This window comes from Rhinatrema bivittatum, chromosome 1, assembly GCF_901001135.1.
Source record: "Rhinatrema bivittatum chromosome 1, aRhiBiv1.1, whole genome shotgun sequence".
Taxonomy (NCBI): Eukaryota; Metazoa; Chordata; class Amphibia; order Gymnophiona; family Rhinatrematidae; genus Rhinatrema; species Rhinatrema bivittatum.
Window position 1 is genome coordinate 262,837,630 of NC_042615.1, and position 25,634 is coordinate 262,863,263.

At 44.6% G+C, this 25,634-nt stretch overlaps 1 protein-coding gene across 1 annotated transcript in view; it reads right to left on the bottom strand.

Moving 5' to 3' along the window:
• Positions 1–25,634, bottom strand: part of ATP6V1B1 (ATPase H+ transporting V1 subunit B1) — a 217,989-nt gene that overhangs the window by 56,944 nt on the left and 135,411 nt on the right. Inside the window, exon 4 of the mRNA XM_029594325.1 lies at positions 2,456–2,549. Within this exon, the coding sequence (XP_029450185.1) occupies positions 2,456–2,549 (94 nt within the window). The remainder of the gene's footprint in view (positions 1–2,455; positions 2,550–25,634) is intronic.

Sequence of the window (25,634 nt, forward strand, 5' to 3'; positions counted from 1 at the left end):
CCCTCTATGAACTTCCCCATACAATTAAATATAATGTTTTTAGAATAAAAGGTTTTACATGGAAAAGGACATTGGGATTAAAATATTACTTATAACATACGTATTTACATGCTCTACTACCGTTTACCCACTGGCAAACCCTGCACTTGAAAACCATATGAACTTAGATCTATTGTAACAGATACTGGGTGTGGTTTGACTCTCAGAAAGCCATGACTAAACTGAATTACAATTGCAGTATAGTAAACTCCCATACCAAAACAACACTAACTGTTAGCACGCAAGCAATAACAACCTTACCTATGAAACGGACACACTGCAAATAGTCAGGCTCTAAAACACCAATACACCTCCTAACAGAAAAACAGAACAAGTAAGGCTGTTATGGATCCCTACACAGAAACTACATGCTAGCAGAATACCTCACCTCAATCATACATGCAGAAATCAGATGGACCCTCATCCAATACAGAATAAACTATAAAGTATAAACAGAAACTTGTAGGCAAAAACTGAACTCAGAACTGCTCAAGCCATTGGAAAAACAAAATCACCATGCCTCATAAATCATAATAGTAATAGCATACCAATAAAAAATAAATATTTCAAAACAGCTGACATAAAGAATAAAATCCAATAATTAGACTCCTATACAAATAAAATATATCAAAATAGCAGATACATCAAATAACACTCAGTAATTAAAATTAATAAGGATAAAAAAAACCCTCCTCCATGCCTGAGAATTTTGATTTCCAGTCATGCTGAGATTATCGTGGATTAGTTGGGGGAGGCAGGGTGGGGGCACACAAACTTTCTCCTCTCTCTCCCTCACAAGCTCGCTGTTCCCTCTCTCTCCACACACATACTTATGTTGTCCCACAAATATAGGCTCTGTCCCCCCTCACACATAAACGTGCTGTCTGCCCCTGTTCCCCCATCACATGCACTGTTAGTCTACTATGTCCCCCCATACATGCTACCGTATCTGTCCCATGTCCACCCAAACACATTCTCTCTGTCCCCTTACCCCGCCACACACGCTGTCCCCACATCCCCCCACATATATACACACTCTCTGTAACTTAACCCATGCCTCACACACTCTGTCCCTCCCCACACACTCTCTGTCCCCCCCCCCCCCCCCCACACTCACACACACACACATTTTCTGTTCCCTGGCCCCCCAACACACCTGTTTTCACATACACATACAGATGGTCTGCCTCCACTACCAAGATGCAGTGGTTCTTGATCCCACAGATTTGGGGTTTGCAAATTTTGGTTCCTCCTCATCCTGGGATGGTATCTTCTTTTTCGCTTCCAAGTCTGCATACTGGTTCTTCAGCTCAAGAGAAATAGAAATTAGGATATAGGCTCTAGTGGCTGTGGTAACCTGGGTCCAGCTGTTATCTTGTGGTCCAGTTTCACATCCCCCTCTGTTTGAGTTTTCCACCTTTGAAGCCTCAGTAAGCATTTCACTGATGAAGTTTTCATTCTCCTGGATGCTGTTCAGTCTCGCCACTTCCTCTCTGAATTCGTCCACCTGTTTCCTGATGGAGCTGATCTGCAGCCATCTTTCACAATGCACTGCTTCCTCACTGTGGGTCAGTCAATCTCTCTGGACAGCAGAAGTAGTAACAGTGGCAACAACTTTGGTGCCATGATATTTCTTTCATTTCTCTGATTCACAGCTTGATACTCTAACCAGTAGACTATTCCTTCCCCTAATGTAAGAAGCAGAACTACTAATACTAGATTGCACTAGGGTATAAATTCAAAACCAAGGAATTACGCCTTGCAGACACTCCTTCTACAGTGGCAACCCAGGATAGGCTGACAGACACCTCTAGAACATGTAAGAGAATGCTAAGATATCACGCTTAATTATATGTGAAAAATAAACAGAATTCTAAAGAAGAAGATGAAGTGTAGTGCTGCATTGTTTGCACGGTGCTGTTGCTGAAAGTTTGGGAGTAAGTTGCTACCAAGGACTGAGTAAGCTGTTAGACTCTGTTAGCGCGGTGCCCAATCCTGGTCCAGAAAGGCCATAATCAGGTCACGTTTTCTGGGTAACCAAAGCTCTGAAAATTAGCCTGGTTCTCAGAAGAAATCTATGCAGATAAGGCCAGGGATCGTTCATTGTGGGTATCTTGAAAACTAGGCCAGTTTGCAGCCTTTAAGGAACCGGGCTGTTCCTTGCTGCCTGCATTGCAAAGAGATGTATTCTACTAAAATATTAACACCAATTGGTTGTTTTTTTTTGAAAAAATAAAATTAAAAAACAAGCCTGCAGAAGGCAGATAGCGCGCACAGTCAGCAAGTGAAACAGAATCCAAGTAGGAAAACTTACCATAGCCAGAGTAACATCTGAATTAAATGTGCTCGTGACCAGTTAGACTTGTTACTATTTCTAACATGCAATTGTCACTAGGTTTCGGCATGCTAAACCTACCCAGCATGTCCTCGGAAACAGGTGTTCGGAGAATGTCCCCAGTAAACTCACAGGTCGTTTTCTTGGCATCGATCCCAGATGTTCCTTCAAACACCTGCAGAGACCCGGGGCAAGAACCCAATTAGTGGCAATTAGCGAGGATTAAAGGCAAATTGGCGTAAAAGGGTCAGCTTCAAACAATTGCAAAGGAGACAAAATAAAAAAAAAAGATCATGTTTGGGAATGTTTTTCTTAAGTAAAAAAAATAAAAACAATACAAGTGAAAGAAAAAGGGGAAGATAGGAGGAACATAAAGAATGTAATTGTGAAGAAAATTTCCTGATCTTATTCAATACAAACAAACTGCATAAACCAAGTCCTTGAAGCAGGAGATTTTGGAGAATCAGTCCAACCTCTATGGTCTGACACAGTAAGTGAGCTCTGACCCAGATGGAGCTTCAAGGGGAATCCAATCTGAGTGCTCCCCACACCCACGCGCGGGAGAGGTGGATCGCCGCGCATACAGAGAGCGGGCGCTCAGTCGTGGGCACCCGTTTCACGCACACTGAAAAATTATTGGCTAACTGTTGGGGAGCTTTTCCTTCCCTCATAAATTATACTTCATGTTTCCTTACCCTCCCCGGCAGGTTTAAAATTATTTTCTTTTCCTTTTTTTTTTCCTGCTCCTTTGGGCTTCCAGCACCATGCACCTTCGTTTACAAGTGCTCCGGGCATTCTTCCCTTATTTTAAATTCCCTCCCAGCTCACCCCACCCAGTCATTTAAGCAATGGTCCTTGGCCAGGAGCCATGCACCCAGGGCTTCTTCCAGATCCTTGCAATCATGTATCCTAAATCTGGCCACTAGGTGTCACCATTGCACAGCAACTGACTCCCCTCCCCTTTCCCCTTCCTTGTAGCATCCCCAGCCTCAGCAGACCCAGGAAGTGGAAGACCTGATCCTGGAAACGAGCCTAGGTCCCTCCACAAGGCAGTGCATAGCACTGCCACTGATTTGGCCCAGGACCTAAAAACCTATTTTAATTTTTTTAAAACAAATTAAGAAAACCGCATCACTAAAGTCCAGTCACCCTGCCATATATGGAGGCCTTCTAGTTGTATGGATCGTTCAGGTTCTGTGCGAGACAGTCACTTGGTTCTTCTTCCTGTCTTTTTATCTTTTCTGGCTGAGCTGTTCCCACATAATAAAAGCTGATTAATATCTGCTGACTCTGCCTCATACACTGCACCCATTTTCTGGTGATGAGGGTGGGATCCTGCTGCTGTCGATGTGCACGGGCAGCAGGAGAGTACAGATTTTGATCAGTGAGTACACAGAGGACAGGGCTGTGCTTAGAAATCAAAGCAACACATTCACCTGCAACTATGTTCACTACTGATCACAATCAGGAATTTGATGTGGAACAGTCCACTGCCTAGGACTCTCCTGCTGAGAAACCAACTTTGTACTGTATTTGGAAGCAAACATGCTTGAGGTCCTTGAATAGAAACGGGCTGTTCTCTTGACTGTGTATGGGGGAAAAAAAACATATGCCAGCATATATCCACTGATCTCACTAACCTTGCAAAACATTAAGACCTATGAGATCATAGCGAGGCCAATATTGAGAAAAGCAGTGAATGGATAATATCTTTAGTTAACGTTAGCCAGATAAGTTATCAGGGATATTCAGCAGGCTAAATGTTTTGCAGAATATACAAGAATGAAATTATCTGGGTATGTTTGAATATAGCCAATTTGATTTCAAGTTTACCTGGGAACGTGTACCCGGATGACTTTACCTTCACTGGCTTTATTCAAATTATACAGACGCTTAAGTGCAACCCCAACCAAAACCTTCCTGCCTCACCCGGCACTCCTGAAGACCTCCAAGGCTGCCGGGATTGCTGCACAATTGTATTGCCTCTGGCGTCTTCTAGAACTGCTGTGACAGCAATGCTGGAAGCATAAGCTACCATGGTTGCTAGAAGAATACCCTGAGAGAAATGCTGTCAAAGCAATTTCTGGAAGCCCCCAGGAGTGGTTCAGTTGTACCACGATCCTGCCGGTGCTACGGATTTTCAGGAATGTTGGGTGGGGCAGGGGGTTTGGGGTTGAGGATGCAGGGGGGAGAGCTGGGTTCAGGAGGGGGCCTGGAGGCCGATATGTTTTAAGAAATCGTGGTGAGGGAGATGGGGAGACTGGGGCTGTTTCTCGGGCCAATAGGCTTGCAACTTTAATATAATCTTTTTAGAGGGGGGGGGGGCTTGAGGGGGATCAGATGCAATGCCTGATATTAGTGTACTACACATAGTGGCGTGGGGAAGAATCAGAATTGTAGGCCCACAAGCGTTATTTTTTATATTTCTTTTTCGGTACTTAACCCTGCTCTAAGGCACGTCCAGACTCGGCTGAATGACTATAAGAGATAGTGGGATAAGTTATCCAGCTAACTTTGCCCTGGAATGCCCCCAGAACACCTCCAATTTATCCTGGTTAAAATTTATCTGGTTAATGGGGCCAGATATTGAAACCTCAGGTTATTTTCTGGCTAACTTAAAAGTTATGTAATCAAACCCATTTGAATATCAACTTCAGCATTGCTAAAGGCCCATTTCTCACCTATGCCATCCGTCATACTGCAAAGGTTTCAGTTCCACAAGTGGAATCAAGGTAGTAATATATTGCGGAGTTGTGCAGAATGCGAAGCATTGCAAATTCTTAAACAACATGATCTATGACCCTCTACTCTGCTGGGTCCAGAATGAAGCACTTCAGTATCATCTCCCTGCTAAGCCAAATCTGACCCTTGCAACAGCACAGAAAAGGACTTTGGCAGCTGAAAAGGTACTTGCACAAAAAAGAAATCTGGATCACGTTGACCCATGTGGACCTTGTCGACCAGAATAAGAAAGTTATGCAGTAGCCAACCAAATGTGTTGTGCTGCCAAACTCATGTTTTAGTTGCAGAGGAGAACACTGACGCTCTGTGTGTAGACTTAAGGGCAGATTGTCATTTCTGCAAAAAAAAAAAAAAAAGGCCACATTGAAGAAGTTTGCAGATTAAAGCTCAGTGGTGAGAGGCATAGAAAGAACAATAGGGATCCTGATTCACAAATAAGTTTGCTCGTCAGAGCAATGAGTGATGAGATTGGAAACTAAATCACATCCAGACTGTACAGAACATGGAGTTACATACTGTAATCTGGAAGTGGTAATAACAGTCCATGTCAATGCTCATGAATGTGAAATGGAGGTTGACTCTAGGTCTGGAGTGTCAGTTATCAATGAAGACGTTCCCAAGGAGTTGTTTCCTACTCATGGCCTCCCAAGTGGTCCACCAGACAGTGCAGCCCCCGTGATTACAGCAGACAGAATGTTGAGCATACAGGAAGCCGAGTTGTTCAGGGAACGTTGCCACTCATAGTCATGCAGGGTAAACACAAGAGCCTCCTACGGAGGACTGGTTCACTCTGTAAGGAATTGATATCACTGATGGGCATCTCAAGGACCTCATGGATGAATTCCTTTAGGTGTTTGCTGAGGAGCTGAGAGCTTACAAGGGAAAGGCAGTGTCATTCCACCTGGTCCCAGTCATTGCACCCAATTATCTGAAGGCCAGGATTGCACTTTTTGCACTACGCCCTAAGTCTGAAGCAAAACTTGAGCATCTCATAGCACAAGGTATCCTAGAAAATGGACCACCCAAAATGGGCCACATCCATTGTACCAGTGCTAAAGCATAATGGAGATGTGTGGTCTGTGGATATTATAAGTGCACTCCCATGCCTGTTGTACCAGCTACTCACCACACTTGCTGGAGGAAGATCTTTGCAAAGCTTGATTTTTCAGATGCCTATCAGCAATTGATTATGAATGAAGAAGCTGCAGACACTCAGATAATAATAACCCATCAAGGAGTTTTCTGAGTTAAATATCTCCAGTTCATCATCTCTTTTTCACCAAGCATCTTTTAATGCTTCATAGAAACATTGTTGGTTGGAATTCAAGGTGTTGCACCTTATTTTGATAATGTCCTGGTTTTGGGGGTGTCAGAGAAGTCAGCCATTTGAATGAAGAAATTAATTTTGAATTGAGACTACCAGTGCCATATTTTGGGGTGATCGCACCAATGCTCCAGGAATTCATCCAACAGAAGGCAAGATAAAAGCAATCCGTGATGCCCCTGAATCGACTTCTAAAGATAAGCCTAGTTCTTTATTGTGACTGTTTAACTTCTGTTTGTTTCATCCCCAAAAGGAAACATTCGCTGAACCGCTACACAGTCTTCCCCTAAAAGGAGTGCCATGAAAATGTATCCACCAACATGCAGACACTTTCCAGACCAATAAAAAAAACTCCTGATATCAGACTTTCTGCTCATTCACTACTATGAAAAAAGGCCTCTCGATTCCTCAGCACTTTATGTTGGGCCTGTGCTGAGCTATGCTTGGTAAGATGGCACTGAGGCACTGATGGCTTACTATTCTCAAACCTTATTATCTGAATGGAATTACGGTCAGATTGATAGAGATGCTCACTTCGGTAGCTGAGGTTGAAAAGTTCCACAACTACATGTACAGCCAGGTTTTTGAAATTCATCCTGATCAGAAGCCTCTATTGGGCATATTCTCCAATGACATACCTATACCCCTTGTCTTGTCTCCATAGATGCAGTGCTACAGTATCATACTGAGTGCTTATGACTATACAATGGTGTACAATCCTAGCAATACAATTGCTTATGTTAATGCCTTGGGTCACCTGCTGAAGTGGGTGCCAGATTTTAGGGATGTGCAGACAAAAAGTTTATGTTCATAAGTCCATAAGTCGAAGGTGAGGGTCAATTTTGGTCAATATGGACATATGTAGAATTCCATAAGTTGAGGCTATGTCCATACGTGCACCGGTTCCCTAAATAAAAATTTAAACCCCTCACCCTCCTTAATCCCCCCCCCCCCCCCAAGACTTACCAAAACTCCCTGGTGGTCCAGCGGGGAGTCAGGAAGCCATTCCTGTATTCCTTTGTGAGGAGCACGTGACGTCGGCGTCACGTCGGAGTGACGCGGACGTCACGTGATTCACCGCGCCTCCGCTCCCGGACACCTCGTTGGACCCAACCGGAACTTTTGGCCAGCTTGGGGGGGCCTCCTGACCCCCCCAAGCTGGCCAAAAGTTCCGGTTGGGTCCAATGAGGGGTCCGGGAGCGGAGGCGCAGTGGACCACGTGACGTCCGCGTCACTCCGACGTGACGCCGACGTCACGTGGTCCAGCGCGCCTCCGCTCCCGGACCCCCCGTTGGACCACCAGGGAGTTTTGGTAAGTCTTGGGGGGGTCAGGAGGGTGGGGGGTTTAAGTGTTTATTTAGGATCAACGATCGCAATTTCCAACTTATTCAACATAGCTATGTTGAATAAGTTGGAAATCGCGATCGTTGCGCCTCATCACTTTTTTAAGTTAAAAAAAAAAAAAGTTGCATTTTACATATGCGTTCAAAACGAATGCACACCCCTACCAGATTTTGTTGTTCCATCTTGACCAATATTTTGATACTAGAAACGTTTCCTGGTGCTCCCCTCCAGTTGCCCAGATAGTTAGCTTGACTGCAAAGGACTCTGCCCTGGCCCATATCCTAAATTGGGTGTGGAGGAAATGGTTAATTGGAAAAGTACCTGAGAAGATCACACTGTTTTTAAGCAGGCTGCATGAACCATGACCCTATAAGGGATATCTCCCTTGGGGAAATCATGTTGTTATTCCAAGGAAAGTCATCAGATCATTCTAGCCATGTTACATGCAACACATCCTGGAATCATATGTATGAAGGAGCTGACCAGGAACTAAGTCTGGTGGCCTGGGATACATACTGACATAGAAAGAGTTGTTAAAGAGTGTAACTCATGCCAGATGCCTAGATGTAACCCACCAAAAAAAAAAAAAAATCCCTTGGGAAGTGACTAAAATATGGTCAAAGATTCAAATTGACTATGCAGATCCATTTCAAAGGAAGAACTTCCTTGTTGTGGATGATCCTTATTTGAGGTGGCTTGAGATGATTACAGTATCCTCATACATATCTGCTGCAACAATTACAGCACTGTTATAAATCTGATGCCGGATGGGTGGAGCAATCAGATAGGAGTAAGCAATCTATATGAATCACTCCTCCAGAGGGGAAGAGTTACCAATCTGTTAGGAATCTACTAGGGAGTTAGCAATCTTGTTGTATTCCGTGAGGAGTCAGCAATCTGTAATGGAACTGCTCCTGTGGAATGAGGAGTTAATAATCTGTATGGTTTAGACTGCGGAGACAGCAATCTATTATGAACCTGTTGCTGAAGACTCCTGATGGGAAGGAGTATCAATCTGTTATCAGCGGAGTGCTTGGAGAGGGCACTCGGCTGTAGAGAAATGTAGAAAGGTGGATCCTTGGACCGATGGCAGATGACTGCGCCTCCAGGAGGATATCCTGAGAGGGACCACCGGCTAGGCTGGAGTACGGAGACAGACACAGATAGTTCTTTTATTAGACAGGTTAGTAGAACCACCAGAGTTGGCAGTAGTGAGCTGATATGCCGGCAGGGCTGAAGTCCCTCAGGTACTGGAACAGCGATCCTAGGGTTGCTGAGCTGTAGAGAAACTATAGATAGTGAGTATACAGGGTATGATGCGTTCATAGCCAGAAATAGATGACAACACTCACATAAAGTCTTTAAAGAAGCTCAGTTGCTGAAAAGGGTCAGGCCCTCGAGGAGCGAGTACCGGTTCCTATCTGCAATCTGAAACAGAGAAAATAGAGCAAGGCCCCTGTGGAGAGGGTACCCCTGGTAAGTCCGAGGAGGCAGAGTAGCGTAGAGAGACAAGCGAAGGCGAGTCAATCCTCTCTTTGCTAACTCGATTAGTTAGTGAATACTGAGACCTTTTATACTGGAAGCGGATGACGTCTTCTCAGGGGATGCCCCCGAGGTTCGTGCCCTTGCTGGTACATCAATGGGAACGCGCACGCGCCCTACGTCATCAGGAACATGGCAGATCCGCAGCGTCGAGCCGCTCCGGGGACGCCGGAGGAAGACGGCATGAAGACGCCGCGGCAACTAGCTGTCCATCAGGCCTGGAGGGAGTCGCCATAGCAGTAAGGAGGGCAGAGTGAGGGCTTCGAGCAGCGACAGACGCAACAAGCACTTTGATCACTATTTGCAACTCTTAGCCTATCAGGTGCAATTATGTCAGACATTAGGTCTGCTTTCACATCTGATGACTTCAAGGACTTTGTATAAAGAAACCTCATTGCACCTTACCAACTACTGACAGAGCAGATGATGCAGTTAATAAACGTTGTTTTAAAGAGAATCACTGAAAGAGATTAGTCTACTAGGCTTTGCCAATTCTTCATCTCATAACATGTCATACCTTGTCCAGCTATGGGAGTCAATCCAGCAGAACTGCTTATCGGACACTGCTTAGAACATTTCAATCAGGACCTCATTACAGAAATACAACTCAAGCAGGTACAAGAGCTAGGCTCTTTCCTGGGACCATCTACCTTGAACTCATTTACAGTACAAGATCCTGTGTTTGCTAGAGGTTATGGGGCTGGACCAAAGTGGGTGCCTGCTTCCAACATCAAGATCACTGGACCTCTGACATACAAGGTCCAGAGCACTGATGGACAGATCTGGCGATGCCATGTTGATTAATTGAGAGATCGCTCATCCTCAAACATTGGAGTGTCTCATGAGGCTATGGAAGTGCACACTGTCAACCCAGAGGCACTGATTCTTCCTTTTGCTCCAGACATACTTATCTTGCCAAAGCCGCCACTGTGTGAGGATGATGCTCTTGGTTTATCAACAAATAAAACTGACAAAAAGCCTTTTGAATCACTAGGAAAGCATGGGAGACTACAGGAACTTCAATTGTGGGCAGCTTCTGAGACTGGAAGATTTTATCAAATGGGGCGAGGAGTGTTATGTTATGCAGCAGGGCTGTATGGAATGTTCAACGTCCGTGCTAGACACGCTCTTGGATTTTATTCCTGTCTTTTATCTTTACTGACTGTGCAGATGGGTGCTGGTAACATAATAAAAGTTGATTAGTATCTGCTGGCTCCATCCAATGCTCTATACACCCAAGAAAGAAGAATCTTGTACAGTGATGACATCATTCATTATCTGATTGCATGCAATAAACCCAATCAGTGGTGTGTTCCATCAGGCTAGCCGAAGGTTCACTCATATTTATTTATCTATTTATAAACATATTAACTGTCTCTCCCTGCAGGCTGCTAAGCAGTGTATATAAAATACATAAACAATCCCATTATATAAAATCAACACTGACCAATCAGACTAACATAACAAACGCATCATGAATAACTTCTAGTAGAAAAACAAGTTTTACATTGCTTCCAAAATCCAGTCAAATCATCAATCATTCTAAGAGTCTGAATTCCAGAGTGAAGGGCCTAAATGGAAAAATGCTGCTTTCTTTGTCATCATCAACCTAACATTGCCTGGAACATCCAATAGTGCATTTTGGGAGAATCAAAGGAATCTAACAGGCATGTATAAATGGATATGCTTAGATAAGCAGCTAGGTGCCGAATAATGAAATATTTTAAAAACCAAAAAAAATAAGTATCCTAAACTGTATTCTTTTATCCCCTGGAAGCCAGTGTAATTTTCTCAGAATTGATTGTATATGTTCGTTAATTCTAGTCCCGGTAATTAATCTTGTTGCAGTGTTTTGAATGCGTTGTAACCTTCATAGCTGGTAGAATTACAGTAATCTAATCTTAGTAGCACTACAGCTTGAGTTAAAGTATGCAAATCTGATTCATTACAATAGCAACGGAAGCACCAAATATTCCATAACTGAAAAATAAACATATTTTAACTATAGAAGCAATATGTTTTTCTAGAGTTGACTGCTCATCTAAGAATTTGAGCAGGGATATTTAATGGGTGAGATGGCCATAATCAAAAATGCAAACTTTTTATTCCAATATAGAAAAATAAGGCATATAAAGGTCCATGTTTACTAGGGATCTGCATTCGTGTTAAATGATAGAGACTTGACATTGTCTATGTCGTTTCATGTCATTTTCAAAAGAAAACGATAGTAAAACACAAAATTCCATCTTTTTCCTTCTTTTGTGTTTTTTTGTGCACTATTTAGAAATAGTATGCACTGCTTGACATAGTGCACTGCACACTATATAGAAATAATGAGCACAATTTGAAAAAAAAAATGGTATGCACAACTTTGGCTGAATTTTAAATTGGCCACACGTGTAAAAATCTCCACTTACACACACGGCTGGGGCCCCCGTGTGCGCCGCGCGCATTTTCAAAAGGGCCCGGCCATGCGCGTAAGTGGCAATTTGCGCACAAGTGCCGGGCCCTGAGAAAGGGTCGGGCCAGGGGGTGGGGGCGGGATGGAGGCCGGCCCGGGACAGCGGCCATTAGCCGCTGTCCCGGGGAAGTGCGTGCCGGCAGCCGGTTGGTGTGCGTAAATTACTTCTGCTCCCAAAGAGCAGTAAGTAATAAAATTAAAAAATTGAGGCAAGGTAGGTAGGGTTTAGTGGGTGGGGAGGAGAGGAGAGGGGAAGGGGAAGGGGAAGGAATAACCTTCCTTCCCCTTCCCCTTCCCCTCTCCTCTCCTCCCGCCCAGTCTGCTCCTTACTTGAAGCAGACTGGGAGGGAAATGGGGAAGGCCCGATTGCGTCGCCGTGCGGGACTTTGCAAAAATTCACACCCCCCCCTTGCGCGCACTGCCCGCACATGCGCGTGCGGATTGTAAACACGAGCACGCGCCAGGAAGAGGGCGGACAAGCTTAAGAGGGGGCTCATAATCATCTTATTTTTTGCTAATGTGGAGGTGGGGTGGAGAGAGAGGTTCCTTGGGCCCATTTGGCCTGCAACATATTTTGTGCTTGGAGGACTTGCGGTGATGGTGGTGGTGAAATGGGGGTTGTGGGCTATGCCCAACAACATTTCTAGAGAGTTTGTGTGGTGGGGGATTGGGCCTGCTGGCCTGGAGTAATTGAGAAATATATATATATTTTGTATACATCAGTGGCTATATTTTGAATTTAGTTGGTTAGGGGTAAATGGATAACTTTAGCTGAGTATATTCAGCAGGAGATTTGCCCCACTGAATATCCGTGACAAGCTGTCCAGCTAACTTTAACATAGAAACATAGAAGTGACGGCAGAAGAAGACCATACGGCCCATCCAGTCTGCCCAGCAAGCTTTCACAGTTATCTTTCTCATGCTTATCTGGTACTCTGACCGCTGAGGTCAAACTTGTCCACTCCCTGGCTTAGTGAATATGGACCTTAGAACGTATTATTAGGGAATAAGAGAAAGGCAGCTTGAACTAAATATGAAAGACTAAAAGCAGAAGCAACTAAGGAGAGACGCTGGCAAGCAGACATCCTGAAATCTAGCCTGCAGGCTTTCTTAATGCTAGTTTCATTATTGTTGAATAAATCTGTAAGCAGAGGATCTTTTTTTTAATCAATTACAATCCAGATCATAGATCTGGAGGAAGCTATGATATCTTTTCTGAACTGGAAACATTAAAGGTTCTATTATCTGAAGTTTATGGGCAGAAAACAGAATCTTGAGTCACGATTTTTTAGTTTCGGCCGGCGATGCCGGTTAGACCAGCTCACGGTTGGGGCTCTGACAGGTAATAACAATAATTAAAAATAATAATAATTAAAAAATAACTGTGACAACCCAATGCAATTATCTGAAAAATGCTTTTTCATGCACTTAAAACTGCTAACAAAACTTTATTACAGGATCCTGGAGTTCTTTGCTAAGTGAGCAATTTTGGGATTTCGGCTCCTTCCTCTGAAGAGCCCTTTATGTGTGGTCTTCAGGGATTTCCACTTAGCAGGGGCTGCCGAATGAATTCATTAGCTGCTGCCTTCGGCTTGCTGTAACACAGTTTCCCCCATGTCAGGCAATTTTATGGTTGACAACTGGAAGTACAAAAATAAAATAAAATAACAGCGCTTCCATGTTTCTGAAACTTCAGGGATGAAAGGGAATCTTTGCCAGGGTAAAACACAGCAATAAGGAGCAGGGTACTGAGGCTTTGGAGTTACGCACCTGAGGCAAGGAGGCACAGGGTTGCAGGAGGTCCACCAACTTGACAGCTACCAGAGATGTGTAATTTGAGGACAACAATGCACTCCCCTAAAGGGACTCATTAATTATTGCTGTTTCCGTATGTTTCACACTGGCTGAAGACTATTTATTCTTGTTCTATTTTCTGCCTGTATCCCGATGGACTTTTAATAACACAGATTGCACGCAGGCACTCATTAATCTGATGCGGATAAGGATTATGATGTCATAGCTGTGTAATTGCAGCGCTGCATTGGGATGGCTATGAGAAACTAACCATCAGCAAATGTGATACTCGTATTAATAGGTTAACTGATAATGTGGTTTCGCCTCAGCGACATCCCGGCATCGCTTCTCTTACAACACACGTTTCTTGCTGTGTGGTTCTAAACCACGAGTGTGTTGCATCAAAATGATGGACTATGTTATTACATTTGCTTCCTGCCACTCTATGTGTCGCCACGTGCTTAAGGCTTTTGCCCATGATTACAGCAGTCTGGCTTAACCCTGACTGTTGCTATTGCTGAGGGCTTTGAGCATCCTGAGGCAAGAAAGGAGACACTTATTTAAATTATAAGAATATTCTTAAGTGCGCCTGTGCGTAAATTATATAAAAAGTCACCCGATGTAAGAACAGAATGATAATCTATGTGTAACCTTCCTGTCTTCTGCTTCACCGAACGTCATCGTCCCAGCCCTGCAGAACCCTGGATTCACTCAACCAGGGTGGGGGCGGGGGGAACTTTCTCGATCCCATGGAATGGGGATGGAGGCAGGAAACACCTGCAAGGTGAAACTGGGCAGAGGTTACCTTCAAAATACAGCAATGTCCAGACCAGGTGTGTGCACCAAACAGAAAGACAATTTACTTGAGAAAATAACCAGTTCAGCAGTACAAAAACAGATTCAAAACAGAAATAGCAGAAAAAGTCCAAATATAAGAATACAAAGTTTGATATTCCTCCAAAGTTACTCTCCAGAAATCAGAACTTAACTTATACCTTAAGTCTCCTCTAGAATTAGCCCATTGCTCCTTCTTCCCCCCTTTTTCTGCTCTTCCCAGAAGTAACAGTCTCTCATGATCTTTCCCACAGAACTCACAACTCTGTAGCTTACCTACGAAAAACATCCCACTTGCTTCTAGTGGACAGATGCTTCAGATCTAACTTCTGAACTCTCCAGGAAAGGTTTATCTTCCTTCCAAAGTCCATCCAAAAGCTGAGAGTTAGGCTAGGACAACTTAGGCTTGTTAGGTTTCACATCCTTCTAGTTCTTTTCTCCTTACAACTACATGGATCTTTCAGCCTGAAACTCCTTCAACCAACTCCTTCAAAACTTCCCCAACTCCTCCCTGTGCCTTGTGGGAGGCCTTTTTATTTTCCCTCTATTGACTCTTTTGGGAGAAGAACCATTCTGTCAATCCAGTAAATTTCATACACCTCTTGAACTCCCTCTGAACCTCCTGCTGCTAGAGAATTCTCAATATTAAGACATAGACACTCCATTGCACATGTACTTAGTCAGCATGCTTATCCTGTTATGCAATAACAGCCAAATTTTAAATTGGCCACGCATGCAAATATCTTCCCACGTGTGGCTGGGCCCTGCGCGTGCCGCATGCATTTTGAAAGGGGCCCGGCCACACGCGTAAGTGACGATATGCGCCCAGACCTTGCCTCCCCTGAAAAGGGGAGGCAAGGTCTGGGCGGGGATGGCTGGGCAGGATGGAGGTCGGCTGGAACAGTGACCATTAGCCGCTGTCCCAGGGAAACATGCGCCAGCAGTCGGCCAGCGCGCACAAACTACTTCTGCTCCAGGAGAGCAGTAAGTAGTGAAACAAAAAAAATTGTAAGTTTTTGGGACGGGTTAAGGGGGTGAGGAGGAGAGGGGAAGAGGGAGGGGTTTTAGCTAGGTGGGTAGGGAAGCTCCCTCCCAGTCCACTCCTTAATTGGAGCGGTCTGGGTTGGAACGGGGGAAGGCCCCATTTCGTCGCTGTGCGTAATCTACTAAAATACCCCCCCACACATACGTGCGCCACCCACACATGTGTGCATGGTTTTTAAAATCCAGCATGCATGTGTGTGCGGCCCACGGATTTTATAATATGCGCGCACCAGCGCATACATGAAATCGGTGCGTCTATGTGTGTGCACAGGGAACCGTGCATACATGTGTGGGTGGCCAGTTCTCTGGGACCAGTGGCATAGCCACAGGTGGGCCTGGGTGGGCAGGTGCCCACCCAACTTAGACTCAGGCCCACCCAACTAGCACCGGAACTGCAAGGCTGTCGCGGGATCCCATCCCCGCGACAGCGAACAAGAGAACCCACGCCTCGCGCGCCATCACGGCACACGTGGGGAAGCGCTGCTGCGGCCGTATGGCCAACCGGTCTTCCTGTTCGGGGGGGGCGGAAGCGCCGTGCGCAGCTTCCGCTTCCTCCCCCCCAATGCAGGAAGATCAGCTGCCTCTCCTGCTGCCACCCGTTCTCCTGCTATCTTCGGACCAAACGGCCCGCCGAACTTCCTGTTTGGGGGAGCGGAAGCGCTGTGCACAGCTTCCGCTTTCTCCCCCAGAGCAGGAAGATCAGCTGCCTCTCCTGCTGCCACCGGCCTCCTGCTATCTTCTTCGGGCGTCGGGCCGTATTGTCCGCCGATCTTCCTGCTTGGGGGGGGGGGGGGGAGGGAGGAAGCAGACGTTGTGCGCTGCGCTTCCGCTCCCCCCCCCCCCCCGACAGGAAGTTCGGCAGGCAGTACGGCCCGACGCCCGAAGATAGCAGGAGTCCAGTGGCAGCAGGAGAGGCAGCTGATCTTCCTGCTCTGGGGGAGAAAGCGGAAGCTGTGCACGTGCTTGAATGTGTATGTGTGGATGAGAATGGGAGTGTGTGTGGGTGAAAACTGGAGCCTGGGTGTGTATGTGGGTGAGAATGGAAGCTTGAATATGTGGGTGAATGGGAGCTCGAATGTGTGTATGTGTGGTTGAGAATGGGAGCCTGGGTTTGTGGGTGGGTGAGAATGGGAGCTTGAATGTGTGTATATATGGGTGAGAATGAGAGCCTGGGTTTGTGTGGGTGGGTGAGAATGGAAGCTTGAATATGTGGATAAGAATGGGTGCTTGAATGTGTGTATGTGTGGGTGAGAATAGTACCTTAAATGTGTATATGTATGGATGAGAATGGGAGCTTGAATATGTGTGGGTGAGACTGGGAGCATGGGTTTGTGGGTGAGAATGGGAGTCTGGGTTTATGTGTGTGGGTGAGAATGGGTGCCTGGATGTGCGTCTGTGTGTGCATAAGAATATAGGCCTGGGGAGGGGTGAGAAAGTGAGAACTTGAATGTGAGCTTGTGGGGGGGTGGGGGGGGGGGGAGAGCATATGAGAGTGACAGCTTGAGTGTGTGAGAGGGAGTCTGTGAGAGAAAGCGTGTATGTGTGTGTGTGTGTGTGTGTGGAATGGAAGAAGACAGTAATAGAAGAAAGACACTGAAAAGGAATTAGGAAATGAGCTATAAGGGAAAATGGGAAAAAGACCAGGACCAACTGATTAGAAACATACAAAGATCAGACAACAAAGGTAAAAATATATATCTATATTTTGAGATGTTAGCAATTTAAATATAAGCAACACAACCGCTCTCTCAAAATTTATGGACAGGTAGGAGCCGTGTATAAAATCGTAATAATAAGAAGGCTAAAGTACCACAAATCACCGTGAATTATGTTTGTATCATTAAGTAAACCTCATACTTAGGCGTAGATGTGAATGCTATGCTGCATAATTTGGCATTATTTATCAGTAAAAAAACAACTAGTAGACCTGCATGCCTACAGCCCACCCATGTTAACCTTGTGCCCACCCAAAAAATCAATTCTGGCTACGCCACTGTCTGGGACGCCCTTTTAGAGTTCCATAAAGACTTCAGAAACCAAGACAAGGTCTTTTCCAACACAAAACTTCTAATGCTCAGCAAATCTGCCACCCAAAGTATTTGGCCCTCTTCTAAGTATGAGGTTCTGGCATATATCCTTTTGCCATTAATACACATCAGTGCTGCTTTTAGAAAGATATAATTTAGTTTCAGTGCACAAATGCTCCATTTAGTTTAGGTTTTTGGATTTGATTAGTCGCCTTTCCATTCCAAGGTTGAGGTGAGTTACATACAAGTATAGTAGCTATTTTCCTGTCTCAGAGGGCTCACAATCTAAATTGTGTATGAGGCAATGGGGTTGGAGAAATGACTTGCTCAAGGTCACAGGAAGCACCTGTGCGAGAAGCAGGATATGCAAACCTACTTGCATTGGTTCTCAACCCACTGCTCTAACCACTAGGCCAGGGCCACTACTCCCAAAGCATTTAATAATGTTATTTCTTTCTGCTGTGGGCATATGCACTTCAGGTGTAGGCAGAAAATCTACGGAGCAGGTCTGCTCCCTCCCTTCCCCAACTCGTGCTGTCTTGCAGCCAGTAAATGGCATAAGTGTCTTTTGTTGTTTTTTTGTTTTTCAGAAAGAAGTGTAATCTTTCTTTGGCATTAGTTCTAGCATAAACATGTCCCCAGTTGGATCGGGTGTCAGGCTGCTAAAAGTCCCCATATCGCACAGATTCTCAGTCTCAGCCAAAAGGCCAAGAAGGAAACATCCTCAGCTCTCAGAGCTCAGACCCAACACTTTTATCTTAAGCATAAGGCTGAGAAGTAATCAATTTTAGCATTTGTATTAATTCATATACTTTTTTAACAGGAGGTTTAATCCTCCTGCACTGGCAATGCTTGTGAAATAATCATGTTCCCAATGGGATTGGGTGGCAGCCACAGGGCATTAAACCCTCCATATTGTGTAGAGTTCTCAATCTCAGCCAAAAGGCCAAGAAGGGATCATCATGGCTCAGACTCTGTACTTGGATCTGAGCCAGAAGATCAGTCTTAGCACATTACCCTGATTGTGGAAATTTAGCCACCAATTGTTCGCAAATGAATCTTGTAACTGAACCTTGGGGCCTTATCCAAAAAATAATTTTTCCATTGGCACAGAATGGGGACAAAACCTTAGGGGTGAATTTTCCAAATGATACGTGCATAAAAATTAGCACACATGAGCATAAGTAGCATCTACTTGTGTACTCTGTATTTTCTCAAAGTTGTAAATACACGCATATTGACACGCGCATACATTTGCCAACTTGCTCAAGGATTTTTACATCTGATAATTACCTGGCGTAAATGATATTACATTTGTCTGACTGAGAGGGAGGTCTAGGTAAACTGGGGAGGAGTTCAGGATGAGGTACGAGGAAGGTCTCCATGACCTGGAGAAGGACTGGGCGAACTGGTGGAACTAATTGGTAAACTGGTTAATTTAATTTCCATGCACATGCTTTAAAATTGCCCAACTTGCATGCTTAAATCGGGAAATACGCAAGTAAATCCTGCTTTACTTTCATGCATAAAATAGATAGGAAAAGTACGCACATTCGCTGTATTGATATACGTGGTTTTAATGCATTGTATGTATTCACGTGTAAGCCTACATATGTGCATATATTATAGGCACCGGTTATAAAATACTTACATAGATCCACTCACGAACATATACACGCATATATGCCACTGCATGCATGTGTTTGAAAATGATCCTCATAAAGGCAAATTTTAAAAGTCCTATGCCCGCCAAAGCCAAGTGATAAGCGCAGAAATCACATGGATTTTAAAAAGCGTGCGAGTATTCGTGTATCTCCTGGTACGCGCACAAAAAATATTTTGCAAAAAAGGGATGGGCTGTGGGCGTGGTCTGAGAGGGGCATAGGTGTTCCTAGATTTCTCAATGAAATCTGCGCTTAAGAATTTATACGCACAAGCACATGCCGGGGTCCTTACCCCGTAACTTTACTTATGCTGTGGATGGCATGTTAAGTCCTGAAAGAAAAAACACTAAAATGGTTAGCGGGGTTTTAAGGATTGAGGCTAACGGTAAAAGATACGTTAGTTAACTAGGAGGGCTAGAAAGTTCTATATTTTAACTGGGCGAACTGGGAACGAACTGGAAAACTGGTAATTGCATCAGCACACTTATGTACCAAAATCCCCCCTCTTATGTGGTAGAGGCAGCATTTGTGCATACATGCGTGCATCCATATATAATTGCGTTCACATGTACGCGCGTACAGCCTATTTTATATCATGCGTGCACACTTGCTCTTATGTTATAAAATGGGTATGTCCATTAGTGCGAGCCAGCATACGCGCATACATGTGCGCCGACGTGGCTATTTAATAGTTACCGTCCCCTTGAATAAGGCCCTTAGATGCATATTCAGTTTGCTCCCTAAGACTTGCACCTTTTCTTTACTACACAATAAAATCCAATGCTGGCTTATTTAACATACCTAAGGAAAATAAGGAAGACTCAGTATATTTAAATGCACTGTTCTTTATTTCCTTCCATTTTCCAATATCCTATCCAGTATTTGTTGTGTATGACCTTTTCTCAGTCTGTTTTTCTGGATATATTTGCCACTTAGCTGGGCAAATGCTGGGATTTAAAAATCCCACCAGTCTGACCACCCCCAGATTTTTAGCTGGCAGTGTAGGTGCACCATTATTCAGCTAAATTAGCCAGATAACCCCTAATTCCAGCACTTCCCAGCTAACCTAATTAGATAATTTTAGACAGCCAAAGTTAATTATATAATCGTATCCTGCTAACTTTAAGATAGCCGGATAGGTTCAGCAGCACGGGTGCGCCGCTGAATAACCCAGATAACCCAAATTTGCCAGCTGCCCAGTGGCTGAATACGGACCTCAAGAAGACTTAACATGCAAGTTGGTTAATGCTTTAATTATGCTCCACCATATATTAAAGGGTAGGGATATGCATTTGTTTAAAAAATAAATGGTAATCTGAAACTAAAAATGGCCATTATCATTTTGTTTTATTAAATCCAAAACAAATCTAAAATGGCCCCAAGAATCTGAAAAATGTTGTTTTAATTTGTTTCAGAAAATTGTGCACACTATTTGCAAGTAGCCTCACTACTGACTGAAACAAAATAAAACAAAATTAAGCAAAAAATACATTTCCTCCCCCCGCAAAAAAAATATGAAATTTGGGCCAAAAAATGGCCCAAAAATGAAATAAATGAACCAAATAAAAAATTTCGTGGAAATTGCCTAATTCGTCCAAAACGAACGCACATCTCTAATACACACATACCCATGAACCATGAACATAAACTCTGACAAGGACATAGACTCAAGCTCTCCCACTGAAACAATACATACATATGCACTCAAGCTCTCACATAGACACATATTAGAAACATAGAAATGACGGCAGAAGAAGACCAAATGGCCCATCCAGTCTGCCCAGCAAGTTTCGCACTTTTTATTTTTTTCTTATACTTATCTGTTTCTCTTGGCCCTTAGTAACCTTTTGGTTCTATTTCCTTTCCACCCCCACCATTAATGTAGAGAGCAGTGTTGGAACTGCATCTAAGTGAAATATCTAGCTTACAGCTCGATACAGTAACATTCATTTGAAGATTTCTCGTCTGTAACGAGCTCGCTGCGCACAATTCGGACGCGTAAGGCAAATCAGCGATACAGTCTCCAGTTTCGCGCGTCCGTAGCGCTTCTTAAAACAGACGCGTAACCCTTCCCCACCCGGCATGTAAATGAACGAATTAGCTGTATAATGAAGGAATTAGCTATTCCCCTCCGATACCGTAACGCGCGCTCAGGTTATCTCATTAGTAACGCACTGTTTTGCCGCGGCCGTAACGTCTTAGTTTACCGCCTCCCCCTAGTAGGAGTTAGGACTGTGAGTCTAGTAACAAATCCATCGACACCGCTTAAGACACTCAAAAACAATAAAACACAATTAAAAAAAAAAGCGATACAGAGATGATCGAGAAAATGTAATGATGTAGGACACATAAAACCTGTCAGAAAAAAAAATAAAAATTTTTAAATACCTGTCGGAGGGCCGCGTGGGTCCAGGCGGCGGCGGCGGGAGCCGGGTGGTCGCGTGTTAAATCTAGGCCGCGGGCGGGTGGGCGCCTGTTCCAGGTGGCAGCAGCAGCGGCGGCGGGGGTACACGCGTTAGTTTGAGACGGTCGGTGGGCGGCGGGTGGTCGCGTGTTAAATCTAGGCCGGGTCCGCACAGGCGCACATTCATTCATCCAGGCGGAGGAGCCGGCGGCGAAAGCCGCCGGCTCCGCCTGAATGAATGCGCGCCTGTGCGACCCCTGCGATTCGGCGCTCAAGGCAGTCACATGCCGTGACGTCACGGCATGTGACTGCCTTGAGCGCCGAATCGCAGGGGTCGCATTCATTCACTGCCGGTGGGGGCTGCCCCGGCAGCCCCCACCGGCAGTGAATGAATGCTGTGACTGCCTTGAGCGCCAAATCGCAGGGGTCGCACAGGCGCACATTCATTCAGGCGGAGCCGGCGGCTTTCGCCGCCAGCTCCTCCGCCTGGATGAATGAATGCGCGCCTGTGCGGACCCGGCCTAGATTTAACACGCGACCACCCGCCGCCCACCGACCGTCTCGAACTAACGCGTGTCCCCCCGCCGCCGCTGCCGCTGCCGCCTGGAACAAGCGCCCACCCGCCCGCGGCCTAGATTTAACACGCGACCACCCGGCTCCCGCCGCCGCCGCCTGGACCCACACGGCCCTCCGACAGGTATTTAAAATTTATTTTTTTTTGAACACTCAGGTTTTTACATATTTTGGTATTTTTTTTTTCACTTCATGGTGCCTGTCATTTCAAATGTCATTTGAAATGACATTTGAAATGACAGGTACCAGCGCACCCAGGTTACTGTATAGGCGCTGTATTAAGCACCTATACAGTAAAATGGGTTACGCGGGCATAACCCTTCCCTACCGCTTTAAAGCCGCGGCATGCATTTGCATGCGATTAGAGGAGAGTATCGGGGAGTTAGTGAAGAGAACTGTGCGTGCGGGGAGGAAGGGTGCGCCTGACACTGCCGCACTGTTATTACCGTGGCCTTACAGGATCGACTTGTTAATTAGTTAGGGGTAGTAACCGCCGCAATAAGCAAGCTACACCCATGCTTATCACATGCACACAAGTTTTGACACACACAAAGCTCTCACATAGACACATACACATGATTACAAACTCTGACACATACACACTCAAGCTCTCAAATAGACACATTCATTCACTTGCACACAAGCTCTCACACAGGCACACACTCAAGGTACACACACACACACAGGGCTTCCTTTCTCCAGGCCACGGCAGGATGGGCTCCACCGCGGCCCCCTTCGTCCTCTTCATTTGGGCTGTGGTGGAATGAGCTCCACCAGGGCCCCACAGGCCAGTGGCGTAGCCAGAACTGAGTTTTTGGGTGGGCCTAAGATTAAGAAGAGTGGGCAGTAAGCATACAGGTCTGAACCCTACTAACTGTACTCTTATTGATAAATAATGCCATAGCATGTATCTTATAATAAGTTCCTAAGTTATCTACAACAGCCCTTATGCATCATGAGTGAAAGTTTTTAGAATATTTTAACTCTATTATTTCAGACACTTACCAACATTAAAAATTCCTTATTAATCTGTATTAATTTATTTTATATTTATTGTAATTCATTAAATAAACAAGCATATCAGGTAAAAAACAAAGAACACAAACATCAGATCCAATCAATTATGTCATAAAATAAATATCAATGTATTCTTTCTTGAAATCTCTTTCCAGAAAGGCAGAGATCGCCATAACCTCAATGAAATAGCAATAATCATGAGAAGGGGTGCAGAGCAAAACTATGACAGTTCACATTACAACCCTACATGAAAAAAATTATATTTAAATTCTGGGGTCACCTCACTAAAAAAAAAAAAAAGAGATCCTCTCCACTGCTTAACATTTTGTAAAATAACACAAAACCCTGCAAAAAAACAAAAAAACGGCACCTAGAACCTTGCCATACCATATAACAGCACTGACTCTCAGTACTCAAATAACAGCAACCTTATGAAAAAGAAGCAATGCAAATACTACACCAGGCCCTAGAACATTAATACACCACCTACTGGGATAACAGAACAAGCCAGACTGCTACAAATCTCTACAGAGAAATTACACGCCAGCAGCAATACTGCAGCTCAGTCACACCCAGGCAGAACAGTGACCGACCCTTACCTAATACAGAAATAAGGGACTACAATTTAGAAATAGAAACATGCAAACAAAACCAAAATAGCCTGAGAAACCAGACTCTGAACAGTGGAAAGCTAAAGAGCAAACTACAAAATTATAAGAAATGCATATACCCAAAGGTGGCATATTCCAGTAGCTAAAATCTCAATATATATATATTTTTTTTACCTTTGTTGTCTGATTTTTTTATTTTTCTAATCAGTTGGTCCAGGTCTCTTTTTTCCACTTTCCCCTTGTCAGTCTTTTCCTAATTCTTTCTCCAGGGTCACTCTTCTCTCTCTGCTTCTTCTCTCTCCTGACTTCTTCCCTTCCTCTCTCACACACACACACTCATGATTTCTCTCAAAGACTCCCTCATACACACAAGCTCTCACGCTCACATTTTCTAACCACACACACAGGCTCTCACTCTCACATTTTCTAACCACACACACAGGCTCTCACTCTCACATTTTCTAACCACACACACAAGCTCTCACTCTCACATTTTCTAACCACACACACAAGCTCTCACTCTCACATTTTCTAACCACACACACAAGCTCTCACTCTCACATTTTCTAACCACACACACAGGCTCTCACTCTCACATTTTCTAACCACACACACAGGCTCTCACTCTCACATTTTCTAACCACCACACAAGCTCTCACTCTCACATTTTCTAACCACACACACAAGCTCTCACTCTCACATTTTCTAACCACACACACAGGCTCTCACTCTCACATTTTCTAACCACACACACAGGCTCTCACTCTCACATTTTCTAACCACACACACAGGCTCTCACTCTCACATTTTCTAACCACACACACAAGCTCTCACTCTCACATTTTCTAACCACACACACTAGCTCTCACTAACACTCCCAGGCACTCATTCTCAAATGCACAAACCCCTTCTCCGTCACCACAGGGACGGGGTTCCCATGGCGGCCTTCGGCAGGTCTTCTTTTCCACCCCGTGGCCACTCTTGCTGCAGCCTCTGTCATCCCAGGTGTGCCGGGAATTAAAAAAAAACAAATTCACGTGATGGGAGCAACCGGCCCAGCTCAAGGCATGAGTAACCAGAGCAGGACCCACAGGAGAGAGCCTGGCTGATCTGAAAGGGCAGTGAACGAGGCTCACACAGGTCAGGAAACGTTATTTTCTTCTCAGACTTCCTATTTTGTCTTCATGTAGCCTCCCCAGTTTTTCTATTGAACATCTTCAATTTAATTCACTTATTCTAAATGCCCTGATCCATCCCAGTATGCTACATCACAATTCCCAGTCTGAACCTCACAGCAGCGTGGGCACAGCCTGTGAAACGCATAATACAGTGGGCTCAGAACTGGGCACATGGGCAATGAGAGCAATTACTCCCAGGTGGATCAAACTAGGCCGTTCATCTCCAATATGCCTTGTAGGCAGATCACAGCTCAATGCCACAGGCTTTTTCAAAGCCCGGCGCTCTCATTCCATCATTCATTTGCCTCCTGGGTTAAATTTCAAACAGGTGTTAAAAAATGTCTTTCCTCACCCTAGAAGAAGCCTCCTCAATTTATTTGCTCTAAAAGCAGAAAAAAAAAAAAACTAACAAGAATGGAAAGGGGTGGTAAGATGGAAGCTATGAATTTTAACACGTTTGCTATTACATGGGAAATTTACATTTATGTTTTAACATGATTTTGATGTTTTATAATGGGGGAAAATAGGTCTATTTTGATGTGAGGTTTTTATGAAAACCATTTTTCTGTTGTAAATCACTCTGGGCGTAATTTATGGTAAGGCGGTTAAGAAATACAAATGTATGATAATGATGAAAGGTTTACATAGGCAGAAAGTCTGTCCAATAACTAGGTCTATTCGCTGTTGAAAAAGATGATTGA